Source organism: Barbus barbus, assembly GCF_936440315.1.
Source record: "Barbus barbus genome assembly, chromosome: 38".
Classification (NCBI taxonomy): domain Eukaryota; kingdom Metazoa; phylum Chordata; class Actinopteri; order Cypriniformes; family Cyprinidae; genus Barbus; species Barbus barbus.
The window spans coordinates 11552193-11569636 of NC_136716.1; the positions used below are offsets into that span (position 1 = coordinate 11552193).

Below are 17444 nucleotides of genomic sequence, written 5' to 3' on the forward strand. Positions count from 1 at the left end.
TGGAGCGCTTCAACATATACATAAAACTAATGCAGTGTCATCAGAAACACAACAAACGTGGAACCCCGACGCATACAATTCCCATGACCTCCGCCCCGCTCTGATTGGCTGCTTCATGCTGTCAATCATCTGGCGCTCGTTACACCAGTCCTACAGTAAATATTTGTGTTTGCTCAACCGGCTGTAATGGTGGACGACTGAAAGAGAAAAGCGGAGAGACTAAATCTCAAAAATCCAGTCCCGGGTAAAATACTATTGTTCGTGGCTCGGAAATAAACACCAGCGAATATGGATGAACTCAAACATCAAGTTATGATAAACCAGTTCGTCCTGACAGCTGGATGTGCCGCAGACCAAGCGAAACAGCTTTTGCAAGCGGCACATTGGCAGTTTGAGGTAAGCGCAATGGAGAGCACACTATGCATGCCTACGCTAGTTCATTGTTTATGTGATGCATTGCATACTCTGTCGGGTGTCTGGTTGCCATTTCTTAACAATGACTAATAACAATTACCTAAACGTGTTAGTTTCCTCCTTGGGCATATAGAATCTATTAATGCCGTCTGCATGTGCTTTATTTGGGAATAAAACGGCACTAAAATGCGTCTCTATAGTATAACAATTGCGAAAAGCTGAGCAGAGACAGGCTTCTATCCAATTAGAGTTTACTCCAGATTAAATACTATAATCCTTCCCCATGACACACTGTACTAGCTTCCCATGTTATTATGCAATGAAGATGACCGCTGACAGATTACTCTCCACTGATACAATGTTGTGCTTTCGTTTTTTCATTTAGATCAGTTTAAATCCTGCAGCCATTCTCAGCTCTCTAACATAAGTGAAACTCCGACAGTTTTCCAGTCTAGCGAGGTATAAATATGTTTGAATGTTATTATACCTCATGTGAGATAATGCTGTGTTATGATCTCTCACTCACAGACAGCCCTTAGTGCCTTCTTTCAAGAGACAAATATCCCTTACGGTCACCATCATCAAATGGTGAGTATGAAAGCCGTCATCTCCGATTATAAATGTTTATTAAATGTAACTTTTTTTTCTCTTACATGTGTCTGTTATGTGACTACACGTGCTCCGTTTACATCGTGTCTGAAACAATAACAATGTAAATCTGTAGCCATAGTGTCGGCCATGTTGCGGAGAGAGTGGGCTTCCAGAAATAAACACACACACACACACAGAGAGACAGGCGCTGTGTTCACTGGTATTACTGTAGTGTGCCGAGGTAGGCAGTATTTCATTGTTGCAGTATAAATAAAAATAAATAATGGCCGCAAGGTTGAAGTATGATGAATGTGGGCTATCACTGGTCAAGCAATAAGCAAGTGTCTTCTTGAACAGAACTAGAGTTGAATAATTTCTTTATTAAAAAGAGGTATATGGTATGTGCATCATTATGATTATGATGAGTTCTGGAATATCCCACTGTCTGTTTTCCACTTTTATGTAAAACCTGGGCATATCGGTAACACTTTACAATAAGATCCCATTAGTTAATTTTAATTAATGGCTTAACTATAACTAACAATTAGCAATTCATTTGTCACAATATTTATTAATTTTTGTTAACATTGGTTAATAAATATAACTGTTCATTGTTAGTTCATGTTAGCTCAGGTCCAGTAAATAATGTTAATAGACACAACTTTTGATTTTAATAATGTATTTGTAAATGCTGAAATTAATATTAATTTCTAAAATTAATAAATGCTTGTTGTTATATTATTATTTATTTTTCTTTAATTATTTTTTCATTAATGTATATTAACTAATGTTCACAAATGGAATTCTATAGTGAAGATATAGTGAAGAGTTTTTACAGTTATTATTTGCTATTTGCTATTATGGGTTATTTATTCTTTGGAGTCAGTTATTTTCAATGAATCGGTAAAAGTTTTTTTTTGTAAAATTGTCAAAAATTCGAAGCTAACCATATATGTCTAGAAAAATGTCAAAAGAGTGGGATTTTGTTTTTAATAAAACATAAATGATGTAATTAATTTGGCATTTGTAAATCTTCAGTTAAATATTGCAGTTCACCCCATGTTTGTGTTTGTTTGAGGTTTATTGATGTGAGTATATGGGGCATAAATGGTTTTGCTGAAGCAAAAATGTATCTGCAGATCATTGTTTATTGCTGAACACAGGATAGTTTGCCCACTGCACCTCAGTTTAAATAGATCCAGGTTAAAGCACAAGAAGCAGAGGTGTGATTGTGTTGCATGCATGGCTGCCAACACTGTTATTAGTTATGCAGTCCTAATTGAGTTTGCACCACAATTTCCCCTGCACTGGCACACTTATTCTGATTGACAGTGAAGTCATAAGTGCATGAAGTCTTGAAATCAGCAGACTTGTATGCTTACCTCACAGAGTGTTCTTTTATATTGGTTTAGAGTAAAGTTTTGTTTGGAGGGTTCCTAAGCAAAGAGATCTGCAGATCTGTTCAGAATCTGTTGGCTGTTGGAAAAGAATCACTGATTGTGACTAGTCTTTGATCATAAAGTAATTTACTCAACATGAGAATTTTTATTTTTGGGTGAACTATTCCTTTAAAATGTTATTTTTAATGCACAACATCACAGTCGTAATTAAAGTTTGTTCAGGCCTCCCTGGAGCTTAACATCTTTATGAGCTGCTGTTCATTTGACTATTAAAGGTATATTATTAGGAAATAATTGTTGTGAATGGGCATATCGTCGAGGGTTGATATCATGCTCTGGACAGGTGTAATGTTAGATTCTTGTCTGCTAGAGTGACCCTGATGCTGTAGTCCTACTATAATTGCTGACCACGTTAGCTCATAACTCACACACTGAGCTGAATACTCAAACAGAAAGTTGGGTATCACACAGAAAAGGCTCTTTAAGTAACTTAACTATGAATTTTATAATGAAATCTTGGTTGTGAAATTGAAAAAAGTCATTCACACTTAAATTCATTCACACTAAAATTGCTCCCTTTCAGTGTTAGAATTAGAAAGTTGGACAAAAAAGATGATGTATTGAAAAAAATAATGCATGTATTGCTTCTTTTGACTACACTCTGGACAAATGTGCAAATCAAGAAAAAAATTTCCCTTTCAATATTGAATTATTGGCTATTATATTACAGAACTTTTATAAACGTTTTTTTTTTTACATTTTAGTCTAATTTAATTTAGTTAATCAATTTTTATATCTGTTCTATAGATGTCTATAATTGAGTAAAAATGATTAGAAATCAAAGTTAAGTTTCATTAACAAAGAATAATGGTTTATACGGAGCAAAATTTCCAAATTTTGAGAAATTAATGTTTGGCCCATGAAATTCTTGTATTCTGTCCAGTGAAGCTCTGACCATGCAGTCACTGCCAAAGAAAAGAATAGCCTTAGTAAGATGCCAGTTATCCTCTGGTTAAAGTGCGGTAATTAAAACAGGATTTAACACACAAAGGGTAGAAAAGGCTCTTTTCCTGGCATTGGGGCTGAGAAGGAGGGGTACAAATTCTGGTAACTTTAACTGTGGTTTGTTCTCGGGTGTGACCTAAGAAAGAGTTGGCAGTATTTTAATTCTCAGATGCAGCTGAATTCCCTGCACCTTACAGACCGGGGTGGGGAAAGGTTAGAGTAATGACAGGACTTTATTGCAGTTAACTGACAGTTTGATTAAAAGGATCATGGAGTGAAGCTCCTTATCTTGATGACCTCACAGTCTCTGTAGCCTATATAAACGAGCAGATGTTCTCTCTTGTCAAGGCTGTGAATTGGGGAAGTGGGACAATCAGTATGAAACATTCTAAAGACAAAATACAGGCTGAGAAGTTAAGAAACACCGAAATGTATAATCAAAGGCAGTGTATACAAAGTATTTCACTCTGAAACAATGATTATATTTGAGTATTTGGCCTTGAGTTGATGTCGTGGTTGGAGCCAGAAAGAGTAAACTGCATTTACAAGCAATGCTTCCCGGTATGCAGTGAGTGTGAATCACAGATGTACAAGAAGTATCGTGCAATGCACATGGGTTTAACTGGTTAGCATGGCCCAGATTGGCCTGGCTGGTTGATGATTTTAGCCCCCTGCAGAATTTAACCCCAAAGTTAACCGCTTGTAACATCCGTTCAAAAACATATCACATCATATTCTTCTAGATAATCAAAATAACCTTTGGAAGCAATGCTATTAAAGCAGGCTAATTTGTGAGCATTTAATTGAAATCACAACCAGAGTCAAAGGCTTGGCTAAAAATTATTTTCTCTCTTTTTTTCTTCTAAGCTAAATTTGTGCAGACATACTCGTGAAGCTTGTCACTGCAGAACTGTGAATTGTCTCTTGAATGGTAAATTGCTTGAGGTGTTCATCAAGTCACTTTGGATAAAATTCTATGCTAAATGCCAAGGTAGCAGCTAGCAGACTAACCGTGTCTTAAGTAACTGGGGGGAAAAAAGGATGAGAAATGTTTAATTTAACCAATTATAGCTTCAGTTATGACGACTGACAATACATATGGCATGTTAGAGTATTTAAGGCCCATTCACAACATGGACAATAACTATAACTAAAGTTTTAATAATAATTTAATTCTGTGAGCTGCATGTTCACACCAGAGCTATAGTGTTAATGGCACAGAAAAATGATATTGCTGGAACCAATTTTTAAAACCGTTTTTCAGCTGATGTACAATAAAAACACTGACAGCCATTCAGAATCCTCCCGGCTTTAAAGAGCTGCTGGAGCATTTAAAGCTGTAGTAGACGACATGCAGTGCACACTAACTGTTTTTATAGTATTCACCCTATTTTCTAAATGTATGTTATAAATCTTATTATGAATAATTCATATATATGCATGTTTAATTTTTTTACATTTCTGACCTCGACCTTCCAATTATGCAAACTCTTATTTAGTGCAATGCTAACACCTCAAAATCCAAACAAATGATGCATAGATCCAATTCCCAGCCCTACATTTTTTTTTCTTTTTTAATAAGCTGTTACACTCTGATGTACGTCATAATACAGAAGAAAATATTTGTTGCTACTTATGTTTAATCACGAAAAAAATGCTCTTGGACAGCAGTCATAACACTCCAAGATGTCTTTCAGTTGGACGACATTTAAACTGTTCTGATTGAACAACTTTTGCTGGGTTGCGATCACTGCACAATCACTTGGCAGAGGACACTGCAGCCAATATTAGCAGTAGAGTCGTGTCCTTGATTTTAACATCCAGTAAGTAGAAATCAGCCTTTTTGTAGACAATACTTGCCTATTGTTTTGCTCTGAAATCCCTCTGTACTGTTACACTCATGTTAATAATCAAGCTTTGAACTGAGAGATAATTTGCTCACATATGTGTAAACACTTAAACTTACACACACACACATAATAGAGTGCAGAGATCAGAAAAACCTCTGCATCCCTGCAGTATGTGATTATAAATTACTGTTATAAAAAAATCAAAGCTCCTCCTAAAGGCATTGTCTGCCTACTCAACTCCCAGCATCTCTCTTTCTCTCAGAGACTCATAGATACACGTACAGCAGATCAGGCAGTGTTATACAGTTTTGTGTTACAATGGAACGCTGCAGTGAACCGTCAATTATCTCATTACAAACCTTATCATTATATTTCATGCACCATCTGCCACAGTGTGTTCACTTTCCATAATTCCAGCCCTGAGTCATGTAGACATGCATGTGAAGGATGCAAAACAGCAGTTGTACTAGAACTTCAATACTAAGCATGAAGCAGTGAATTGCATCACTGTTTTAGTTCAAAGGAATTTGAAAGCTTCCCTTTGTTTTATGCTATATATTTCTAGCTATTTCCAATGGAGGAGTAACTGCTTGTTTGTGGGTTGGAACAGTCTGGCTCATTGAACAATAGTAAAGGGGAACAAGGTTGATGCTCTCTAATTTGTTTCACTGATGCCTCTGCAGGGCTTATGTTGTGCTTGGTGAACCAAAGACGCTGGTTTCACTCACATGTTTTTGCTATGGTTCTAGTTGGAAATGGGCAATCAAGGATGTCCAATTTGAAGTCACAAAAAAATGGTTGTTTCCAAGTCCCACGTTAGATCTGGACCTTTTTGTTAATGTCTTCTAGAACACAACAGCTTTTAAATAGTTGTTATTATTATTATTATTTCTTCAACTATGCTATTTGCAATGCTTAATGGTGTTGCAGTTCTTTCTTGCAGTCTTGTACCTTTGTTTTTTTTTGGCTGATTTTCAAATCTTTTTTGCTTAAGTCAAAGTTTGTAATTTGTGGTTTACCTTGTAGCAGGTTGGTTTGGCTCATGGCTTTTGGTTATAGACTTTTTTTTTTTTTAATTCCTTTGGGGAAAAATGCTTCTGGAAATGTAAGGCAGCTGAAAAAGTGTCACACTATTGGTCTTGTTTTAAAACAAAGAAACTACTCAAAAGCATGTGGTGATACAAGTTGATTTTTTTTCATACTTTCTCTGATTGTAATTTAATATGAAGAGACAAGTAAGCCATTTGGTTATAAACTGGTTTTGTACACTGTAAGAAAAAGAATCAACATGACGCAATACTTAATTCAAAATATGGGTAAAACATCTGTGTAAAATTAATATGTAAAATTCCTTCATATTAACATAGTATATTGTGCCCTTTTTAAAGTATTTACATTGTGTAGTGCTATCGAAACATTCTTTGTTTGCGGATCCAGACCTGCATTGAGTTTGGGACTGGGTTATCTTTTTGACCAACCAATAGAAGACAAGGGGTGTGTTTAGAAAAGATAGATAGATAAAAAAAAAAATACAGTTTTAAACAGTCACTGGGTTTCCAAGTAAATCAAATACAACAAACAAAAATGAAGTGGACTGGGCTGTGCACCGCAGGTTCTGTTTTTCTACGCCAGCTCTGACCTCATTTCTCATCAACAGATCTGTCCTCACAACCAAAATATTTCCATAGCAACCCAGCTGTCGGCCGGAGCATGTTTGTTATGTACACCGCACCTCTTGAAGCACGCTTTGTCAATGTTTCTGAATTATGGAGGATCTGCAGATGCATCTGCTCTCGGTTTGACTGCCTTATTAAGCCACTGACCGTCTTCTCCACATCTGCAGCAGCTGTCCAGCCGGCTGATGTATTGCTGGATGCCATTTTGTGGAACTCTCCCAAACCGAGGGATTTTTTTCCCCCTCCTCATTGCCATTTGAAGCCTGTGTAACAGCTTCATAGCTGTTTTTTTTAATCCCTCCTACTTCCTGTTGTAAACACTCTTGTGGATTAAAGGCATCTAGGGACACGGAGGTCCATTTGAGACTTTTGGCCGGCCACAATGGGATGATTGTGGTGGTTTTTGGAGAGATATCCTTACGGGTGGGTCAATAAAAACTGCAGGCGGCAGTATTTAAGGTTGCTGACAGGATGGGACGCGGATGCCGATGTGATTGCTGCAGTAAGACAATATGGACATGTTTCTCATACCTGTGCAAGGGCACACCAGGAAGCAGAGGTGGGGGACTCGAGTCACAATTTTCAGGACTTGCGACTTGCTTGATTAAAGTATGAAAATGACTTGACTTCACTTTGACTTGAGAGCAAGTGACTTGAGACTTGACTTGAGACTTGACTTGACTTGAAGTGGAAGACTCGACAATGACTTGAATTTATAATAAACAAACAGCAATAAAATTCGTTTTAAAAAATAACTATTGTGACGTCAGCACCAATCAGCGTCTGTGCCTTTAACGCTGCACAATTGAAACTGCGCCAAACAGTAGTCGAGCTCCACAAATAGTCTCCTTTGGCTATAAGGACTTTGAACTGGACCGTGCCAATAAAAAAAGATTTGCCAGATGCAGAGTATGCAACGCAAGAATATCCGACACGACAACCACAACGTCAAATTTTATCCGACATTTCAAGAACCACAAGGAAAGTCATTTCTTTTTAGTCAGTAACGATTCATCTAATGAATTAATAATTTATGTTTGTCATAATTTGGCCTTGGTTGCATATTATGTTTTATTTTTTCTTATTAGATGTGATCATTATCATCATTGATACGTCTTGTAGATGTGGGGAATTTGTGGGGAACAATAGCGTAGCCTGAATTTTAATGTTGAGGGGCATCTTAAAATGAGCGGGCATGTAACGTAGGCTATAATTCAATATTAAATGTGCGCATTTTCAAGTGTTTGTGTGGACTGCGTGTGGAAGCTGAATAGCAGTGCGCTTATAGCCTACTGCATGACAGGCTAACATGGAGGCGCATTGGGTAGATTATCGGGTAGATTAATGTGTGCTGTCTGGGTTGCACTTAAAAAGTTTTTTTTTTGGACATACAGACAAGAATAATTACATCGTTCGAATCTGTTAAGTGTCTACTTTGTGTGTGTGTGTGTGTGTGTGTACACTCACAATAACAACAAAATGTTGTGCACTGTAATAAAAATAAACCAAACAGGATAAATATATAGAACGTGAAATATTTTTTATAATGAGCCAGTTCAAATAGAAAACAAATATTCTCAGATTATATAATCAGTATGAAACGTGTATATTACGTGTCCATCGCAGAGATGACGATTAAGCGTCATAACTTCTTCGTGAATGGGCTATTAACATACATATTCTGCTGAAATGAGCTAAATGACTCGAAAAAAGATCCTTTCATTTTGATTAACGAGATTCAAAGATGCGCGTCAGTAAAATGATCTGAGATTCCCATCACTAGATACCTATAGGATGCCCTATAATGGACAGCGCATGTTTTACGGCCTTCATATAAAAAAAAAAAAACAATATATATATATATATGTCTAAAATGTGTTGCATTTACAGAAAATAAGGTTTGCCAAGATGTTAGCACTAAGCTATATAGCTTAGTGCTAACATCTTGGCAAACCTTATTTTCTGTAAATGCAACACATTTTAGACAGTTTCAATTAAACTGAATTAGACAGATTGGATTATACATTTTAGACTGGATTTTAAAAGTTTTGTGTAAGCAACACAATTTTATTTTCAGATATTAATGTAGCACACATATGCATATAATTCATATATAGCAAATGTATAATGAATAGGATACATAATATATGTATACAAGTTAATCTTTTCTGTGCAAAAATAAATATGTAACGAAAAAATTAACCTCTATTTATTTTAGTACTGTGACTTGACTTGACTTGACTTGAAACTTATCACGACTTGACTTGACTTGCTTAGGGTGAACCCTTGACTTGACTTGACTTGCTTGATTTGTCTGAACTGTGACTTGAGACTTGACTCGAGACTTGATGGTTAAGACTTGAGACTTGCTTGGACTTGACCATGTGTGACTTGTCCCCACCTCTGCCAGGAAGTATCCCAATGTAATGCTGTCCATTCATTTAGCTTTCACTGACAAAATCTCCCAAATTCTCCCCACATATTAATCCTGATTCAACCCACAGATTGCTGCCTTGTGCAGATTTATGACGACCTTTGTAATGTGGTTAATTTTTGGTGATGTCCTGCCGCCGAAAACATCGCAGGATGGCGGGGGTGCTCTCATGAGGCCTATTGTGGTACCTCTGTAAATGCGCGATTTGCTGCAGACAGAGGACAGCGAGTTCAGAGAGGACAATGGGGAGGTCACAGAAGTAGTGGAGAAGCTGAACGCCACACAGAGGAAGGCAGAACGGGTGATGCCAGGGCAGAGATGAGAAACAGGAAGTTGAACTGTTAGAAGAGCACCAATCAACACAGGCAGAAAGAATGCGAAGGAAGGGAGGGAATGTCGGAATGATCTGCTGGGACAACTTCGCAGAATTTAACTTTGCCACTAAAATGTTTTATCTGGTTGTCATATGGTTTCAAATGTTTTATTAGTAAGGAATGTTAAAGATGTATTGAAAGTCTCTAATTTTTCTTCTGCAATCTGTAAAAGACAGAACCTGATTTTATTTATCAGAAATTACTTGGATTATGAAAAGAGGCTATGACGCAAATATATGAATGAGGAGTTTGTGACATCAGCTGAAAATCATGAAATCATTGAAAATGATTTTAGAGCAAGATTTGATTAACTTTTATTTATTTTAATTAAAGTGTAAGACGACAAACTGCTACACTACTGTTCAAAAGTTTGGTGTCAGTAAGCCCTAGTGAAAAAGAAATACATTTATTTCATACTAAGTATAATACAAATACATTTACATATTTATACACTTAATAAAAATACCCTGCAGTTGTACTTTTAGTATACAGTCAGGTCCATAAATATTGGGACATCTACACAATTCTAACATTTTTGGCTCTATACACCACCACAATGGATTTAAAATGAAATGAACAAGATGTGCTGCAGACTGCAGACTGTCAGCTTTAATTTAAGGGTATTTACATCCGAATCAGGTGAACGGTGTAGGAATTACAACAGTTTGCATATGTGCCTCCCACTTGTTAAGGGACCAAAAGTAATGGGACAGAATAATAATCATAAATCAAACTTTCACTTTTTAATACTTGGTTGCAAATCCTTTGCAGTCAATTACAGCCTGAAGTCTGGAACGCATAGACATCACCAGACGCTGGGTTTCATCCCTGGTGATGCTCTGTCAGGCCTCTACTGCAACAGTCTGCAGTTCCTGCTTGTTCTTGGGGCATTTTCCCTTCAGTTTTGTCTTCAGCAAGTGAAATGCATGCTCAATCGGATTCAGGTCAGGTGATTGACTTGGCCATTGCATAACAGTCCACTTCTTTCCCTTCAAAAACTCTTTGGTTGCTTTTGCAGTATGCTTTGGGTCATTGTCCATCTGCACTGTGAAGCGCCGTCCAGTGAGTTCTGAAGCATTTGGCTGAATATGAGCAGATAATATTGCCCGAAACACTTCAGAATTCATCCTGCTGCTTTTGTCAGCAGTCACATCATCAATAAATACAAGAGAACCAGTTCCACTGGCAGCCATACATGCCCACGCCATGACACTACCACCACCATTCTTCACTGATGAGGTGGTATGCTTAGGATCATGAGCAGTTCCTTTCCTTCTCCATACTCTTCTCTTCCCATCACTCTGGTACAAGTTGATCTTGGTCTCATCTGTCCATAGGATGTTGTTCCAGAACTGTGAAGGCTTTTTTAGATGTCGTTTGGCAAACTCTAATCTGGCCTTCCTGTTTTTGAGGCTCACCAATGGTTTACATGTTGTGGTGAACCCTCTGTATTCACTCTGGTGAAGTCTTCTCTTGATTGTTGACTTTGACACACATACACCTACCTCCTGGAGAGTGTTCTTGATCTGGCCAACTGTTGTGAAGGGTGTCTTCTTCACCAGGGAAAGAATTCTTCGGTCATCCACCATAGTTGTTTTCCGTGGTCTTCCGGGTCTTTTGGTGTTTCTGAGCTCACCGGTGCGTTCCTTCTTTTTAAGAACGTTCCAAACACGCTGTTCCACGTTGTTTTGGCCACGCCTAATGTTTTTGCTATCTCTCTGATGGGCTTGTTTTGTTTTTTTCAGCCTAATGATGGCTTGCTTCACTGATAGTGACAGCTCTTTGGATCTCATCTTGACAGTTGACAGCAACAGATTCCAAATGCAAATAGCACACTTGAAATGAACTCTGGACCGTTTATCTGCTCATTGTAATTGGGATAATGAGGGAATAACACACACCTGGCCATGGAACAGCTGAGAAGCTAATTGTCCGATTACTTTTGGTCCCTTAACAAGTGGGAGGCACATATGCAAACTGTTGTAATTCCTACACCGTTCACCTGATTTGGATGTAAATACCTTCAAATTAAAGCTGACAGTCTGCAGTTAAAGCACATCTTGTTCGTTTCATTTGAAATCCATTGTGGTGGTGTATAGAGCCAAAAATGTTAGAATTGTGTCGATGTCCCAATATTTATGGACCTGACTGTATAACCTAGAATACTTAAAGTCTGCAAAATTGGAACAGCTAATTTTGTACTTAATGCACTTTAATTGTGTGGAAGTAGTGCTGAAGTCCAACTAAAGATATAATGAGGTATATTTGATTGTGCTGAAGTGGAACCATTGCAAGCATACTTTAGGTACACTTTAAATACAGTATCTTGCACTGAAAGACCAATATTATTCAAAGATCATGCAATCCTCATAAATAGCGACATTAAAACACATTTTAGGCTTAATATTAAGAAATGTGCATTGTGCACAAGTAGTACTCCAAAAAAGTTAAATTATAATTTTTATATCAGTAAGTCAAGCAATAAATCTGTAAATACATTAATGGATTTGAACTGTACTTAGAATTAAATAAATGTATTTTAAATATATTAATTTTTACTAGGGAGATTTTGAAAGAAACAAATACTTTTATTCAGCAAGGACCTATGATAAAAAAGTGACAGTAAATACATTTGTAATGTTACAAAAATGTATATATATGAAAAATTATTTTTATTAAAAATTCTAATTGTTTTTTTTAACTTTCTGTTCAGAATTTTGAAATTATGTACTTTTAACTTTCTATTCATAAAAGAATCCTGAAAAAAGTATAATTCCACAAAAATATTAAGCAGAATATATATAAAAAAATTAAATAATATTATCAATGTAAAAAAAAAAAGTTGTGCTGCTTAATGTGCTGAAGATTTGTGTCTTGAACACCAAATCAACCCATTTGAATGATTTCTGAAGGATCATGTGACACTGGAGTAATGACTGCTGAAAATTCAACTTTGCCATCACAGAAATAAATTACATTTCAAAAGACATTAAAATAGCAAACAGTTACTTTAAATAATGTTGCTGATCAAATAAATACAGCCATGGTGAACATAAGAGTCTTCTTTCTTACTGACCCCAAAAAGTGATAGAAAATAAATAATTTGATAAATGATATGCATTAACCGATAATACAGTTGTGATTATCCATCTGTTTGTTTTTTAGATGTGCACCCCCGCCAACACGCCTGCAACGCCACCAAACTTCCCAGATGCCCTCACCATGTTCTCGCGACTCAAAGCCTCGGAAAGCTTCAACAGCAGCAGCAGTCCCAGCATGGCCACCTCGCCCCCTCCACCTCCGGTCAGCTGGGGCATGACCCCACCCGTGCCCAACCAGCAGGGCTTATGGACTCAGGGGCCTTCCCCCCAACAAGCCCACCCGCCCCCAGGCTGGCCCTCATCTGTCAACCAGCAAGCGGCAACCGAACAGAAGGCCAGCGTCGCTATGGAGGCCGAGAGATGAGGGCCTGGACTACACGGAGCGAGGGTCAGGGGAGGGTCGTTTTTCCTCTCTCACTCAACAGACATGGAGGGGGAGAGAGCTACACCAAGAATAACCAAGCAACATGGACATTTACAGAAGAGGAGCGAAAGCCAACACGAAGGTAATAAGAGAAATAAAGAAACAAGCGCACATTGTATTAAAAGAAAGCGAGCAAGTGAAATTTACCGAGTTTTTTCTATAATAAAAGAGTAGTTTAACGTGTATGGGACTATGATCATTGTGCCCGTGGATTATTTCTGGTATTTTCTCAAAGATGGACATCTAGCATCTAAGGCAGCAACTTTTCTCACATTTTACTTTTTATTCTTTTATCTGGTGTTCTTTATGCAAGACGAGAGTTGACTTTGCATGTGGATTAGCGATCTGTTTTTGCGGTTTTTAACTAACTAGTATTCAATGCAAGCGTTCATGTGTACAGTGTGTGAGACTTACACACTCAAACATTGTGTATCGGACTTACATTTTCTCTCCCCGTTGGATAATGGGACTTTTTTCGTACCTCACTGGTCACCTGACTCTACTCAACCAATCAGGGAATCTCACTAGTTGAACACACTTTTTCGAACTCGAACCGGATTTTCCATGATGCTTTGCTTTGTCCATTACAGAGTAACTTACTGATGTCCTCAAAGATTGTAAAGATTGGTCTGAAAATTGATTCTGAAAGATCTGGGTATTTTATAATCATGGCTCCTAGTTTTATTTCAATCTGTTTTTGGGGGAGCTGGTTTATCAGACTGTTGTTTCTTAGCTGAGGAGAGTAAATCCATGCCGCTAAAGCTACATTAAACCAGACTACTATACAACATGTTTGTAAAGCAGACTTGCCACTTTGCATGACGTATTCATATGTATATCATATTTTGTAGTTTCTTGCTTTTGGGGGGAATTCTACATGAATGCTTTTCGGGAATTCTGTCTCATTTCCAGTTTTAGGGAGAGGATGAGAACTCCAATTCAAGTTGTAATTCTGGCCCAATCTGCTTTTTCGATTGACATAAAATTGATCAATCTGGTGGGGAAAAAAGTTAAATTTCTTATTTGATGAAAACAATTTTCAAAAAGCAATGCTGTTAGTAATTTTAGCTTTTACTTTGTATTACTTTCCATTTACAACAATTTCTGATCAAGCTTTTCTTTTGGGGTCACTTGTTCCCAAATGGTTTTCCATGTATGTTTTCCCCTGTTTGACTGTATTGATACCATTCCCACAATATTTGTGGACTACCTGATAATTAACTTATCATTGTTTGTGTTCCTAAATAAATATTGTATGTCCTATGGTGTGATTTGTTCTTGAACTGTTGTAGATACTGTATATTGTAACTGTACTTGTCAGTTTATACAACATTTTAATAGACTACTGAATTATTATTATTGTTATTGTGGAATTATCATTCTTTACGCTAATAGAAATTAAAGTGAGGAAGTGAGACTGAAATTAGGATTTTGAGCCTAATATGAGAAAAATATTACTTTCAATTTCCGCTGTACTCTAAAAGTGCATAATTTAAAATATAGAGTCAAATCATCTTAACATTATAAACTGACTCTAAATCTTTGCATTATAAGAATCCATAAGGGGCAGTGCAGAAATATGTTTTTATTTAGTATTATATTTCATTAGTATTTCATATGCTACCTACACTAATCTTCAAAAGTTTGGGGTCAGTAGAACTAATACGAACAAAGATTTATTAAATTGATCAAACGTGACAGTAAAGACATTTATGATGTTACAAAATATTGCTGATGAATGCTGTACTTTTGAATTTTCTATTCATCAAAGAACCCTGAAGAAGAAAAAAAAAAAACCACAGTTTTCGCAAAAATATTAATCAGCACAACTGCCTAATGCTGCTGAAAATTCAGCTTTGCCATCACAGGAATAAATTACATTTTAAAATATATTAAAATATAGATTTGTAATCAAATTTAAAAAAAATACACTCCAAATTTGGTTATTAAGGTTATTTGGATTATAAGTGAGTGTTTATATGGAAATATATGATAGAAGACATAAACCTATGAAGGTATTTATTGTGTGTTTAATGCACAACCACTCCAGAGGTCAGCAGGTTCTCAAGTTGGATGTCCTTGTTTCACCTCCAAATCAAACACATGGAGAGAGAGAGCTTGAATTGAGCCCAATCTCAGTCTGCTTCCGCCCTCTCGTCCCCTTCGTCACAGCACTACTGTTCTCTGTTTGTGTGTTTTTCAGGGCGTGACTTGGAAACCGAAACGTTGCCAAGTAAACTGCCGTTAGCATGCACGGTGCTGTGGCATGCCAGGTGAACCTTAGCCTGGGGCCTCATACTGCAGCGATTCTCCGTCTCCGAACCTGAATTTGATCTGTAGTCAAATATAACGTCCCACCACTCTCGTCTCCATGTTGGCCTCTGAAACGGTCGCCTGCTCTCCGTTCTGTTCCCACGTTATCGTTGGCACAATGTTCTGCGTAGCAGGGGAGAAGGAAAGCGCAGATGTCTTCCTAATAAGTGCGAACATCGTGCTGCATTTTGAAAAGGAGTTTGCGGGAAGGTTTGGGATGAGGTAGGGGAGGGGCCGCAGGGGCTTAATGAATCAGAAAAGGTTTGATATAAGATGACTCACACTGCCACTCCAGGAGCCTGTCAGGAGACGTCTGCTACAGTTTAGGCTGGAATGAACAAGTGGGCATGAGTCAGCAGGATATGGAGAGTGAGCGATCTGATTGCTGCATTAACACCTACTACACCCCTTCAGCTCAGTGGCTCACCTGGAAGCTGCAAGCGTGTCCTCTTCCCATGACCTTCCTGTTGGTTTCTTTGCTCACGGCAGTCAGTTCTGGGCGCTTTCTTTTAAGCCACACACTTGAGCTGTAATTTTATGTGACTGATATCTCTGAAACCACAGGAATATGACATCATGATGTTGATTGGTTGGTGGCACAAAAAGAATGCAAACAGTCTCAAATCCTTCATTAGCAGCCATCCCAGTCCGTGATACGAAATGCAGCAAATGGGAGAAAATCAAGTCCATTAAAAAGCTACAATGTAATATTAGTGATGAATTGCTTGCATAAGAATTTTGGGGAAGTCGTGGCCTAATGGTTAGAGAGTCGGCCTTGTAATCCAAAGGTTGCGGGTTCGAGTCTCGGGCCGGCAGGAATTGTAGGTGAATGTCCAGCCTCCACCCTCAATACCACGACTGAGATGCCCTTGAGCAAGGCACCGAACCCCCAACTGCTCCCCGGGCGCTGCAGCATAAAATGGCTGCCCACTGCTCCGGGTGTATGTTCATGGTGTGTGTGTGTGTCCACTGCTGTGTGTGTGTGTTCACTGCTGTGTGTGTGCACGTTGGATGGGTTAAATGCAGAGCATGAATTCCGAGTATGGGTCACCATACTTGGCTGAATGTCACTTCACTTCACTTCTTTGTCAAAGTCAAGCCACTTCTTATTTTCATATTTTCACCAGGCCCACCACAAAAGAATGATCCAATGTTAGTTTTTGCAATAATCATTCATTCATTCATTTATTGCAATAAGCATAAAATTTGTTAAGATGCCTTTGCTCATTTTTTTTTTTTTTTAAGATAAGTTGCAACAAGCTGGAAGCCATATTAACTGATATCTATCTATATACAGTGCCCTCCAAAAGTATTGGAACAGTAAAGACAAAATTGCTCTGTTGGCTGTGGAATCAAGACATACAAATATGATTAAAAGATGAATATGAGACAAAACTACAGAATGTCACATTTTATTATTGGGTGATTTAACACATAGATGTTTTACCAGCTAAGAAGTTAAGCACTTTTAGAGTTTCATCCCTCTATCTGATGTGAGCATAAGTATTGGAACAGTTACCTCACAGGTCTTTCTAAGTGATCAGCTGTGTCCTGTTGCATTAATTCTTCAGATATTAAAAGCAGGGAATGTGTCGTATCAGTCATATCCATTACTTCTGCATTCTGAATCTTGCATTCGATCATGACACACACAAACCAGGATGAAGATGAGGGAGCTGACTTGGAGAGAAAAGCAAGCAATTTGGATGCTAAAAGAAAAGAGGAAGTCAGTTAGAGCTCTAGCAAAAACAAAGAGTTTGGAAACCACCAGCGACACCAGCAACCAACAACGACCTGATCGGCTGAGAAAACAACAGTAGTTGATGACAGACAAATCATAAAAGCTGTGAAAATGAACCCTA

General features: G+C 37.7%; 1 protein-coding gene across 1 annotated transcript; it reads left to right on the forward strand.

Moving 5' to 3' along the window:
• Nucleotides 1-138: 138 nt before the first annotated feature.
• LOC306857758 (UBA-like domain-containing protein 1) lies at nucleotides 139-14627 on the forward strand. Its single transcript, XM_079397889.1, has 3 exons — nucleotides 139-396; nucleotides 943-1002; nucleotides 12910-14627. The coding sequence occupies exons 1-3, from the start codon at nucleotides 289-291 to the stop codon at nucleotides 13207-13209; spliced, it is 468 nt and encodes a 155-aa protein (XP_079254015.1). The 5' UTR covers nucleotides 139-288; the 3' UTR covers nucleotides 13210-14627.
• Nucleotides 14628-17444: the final 2817 nt, after the last annotated feature.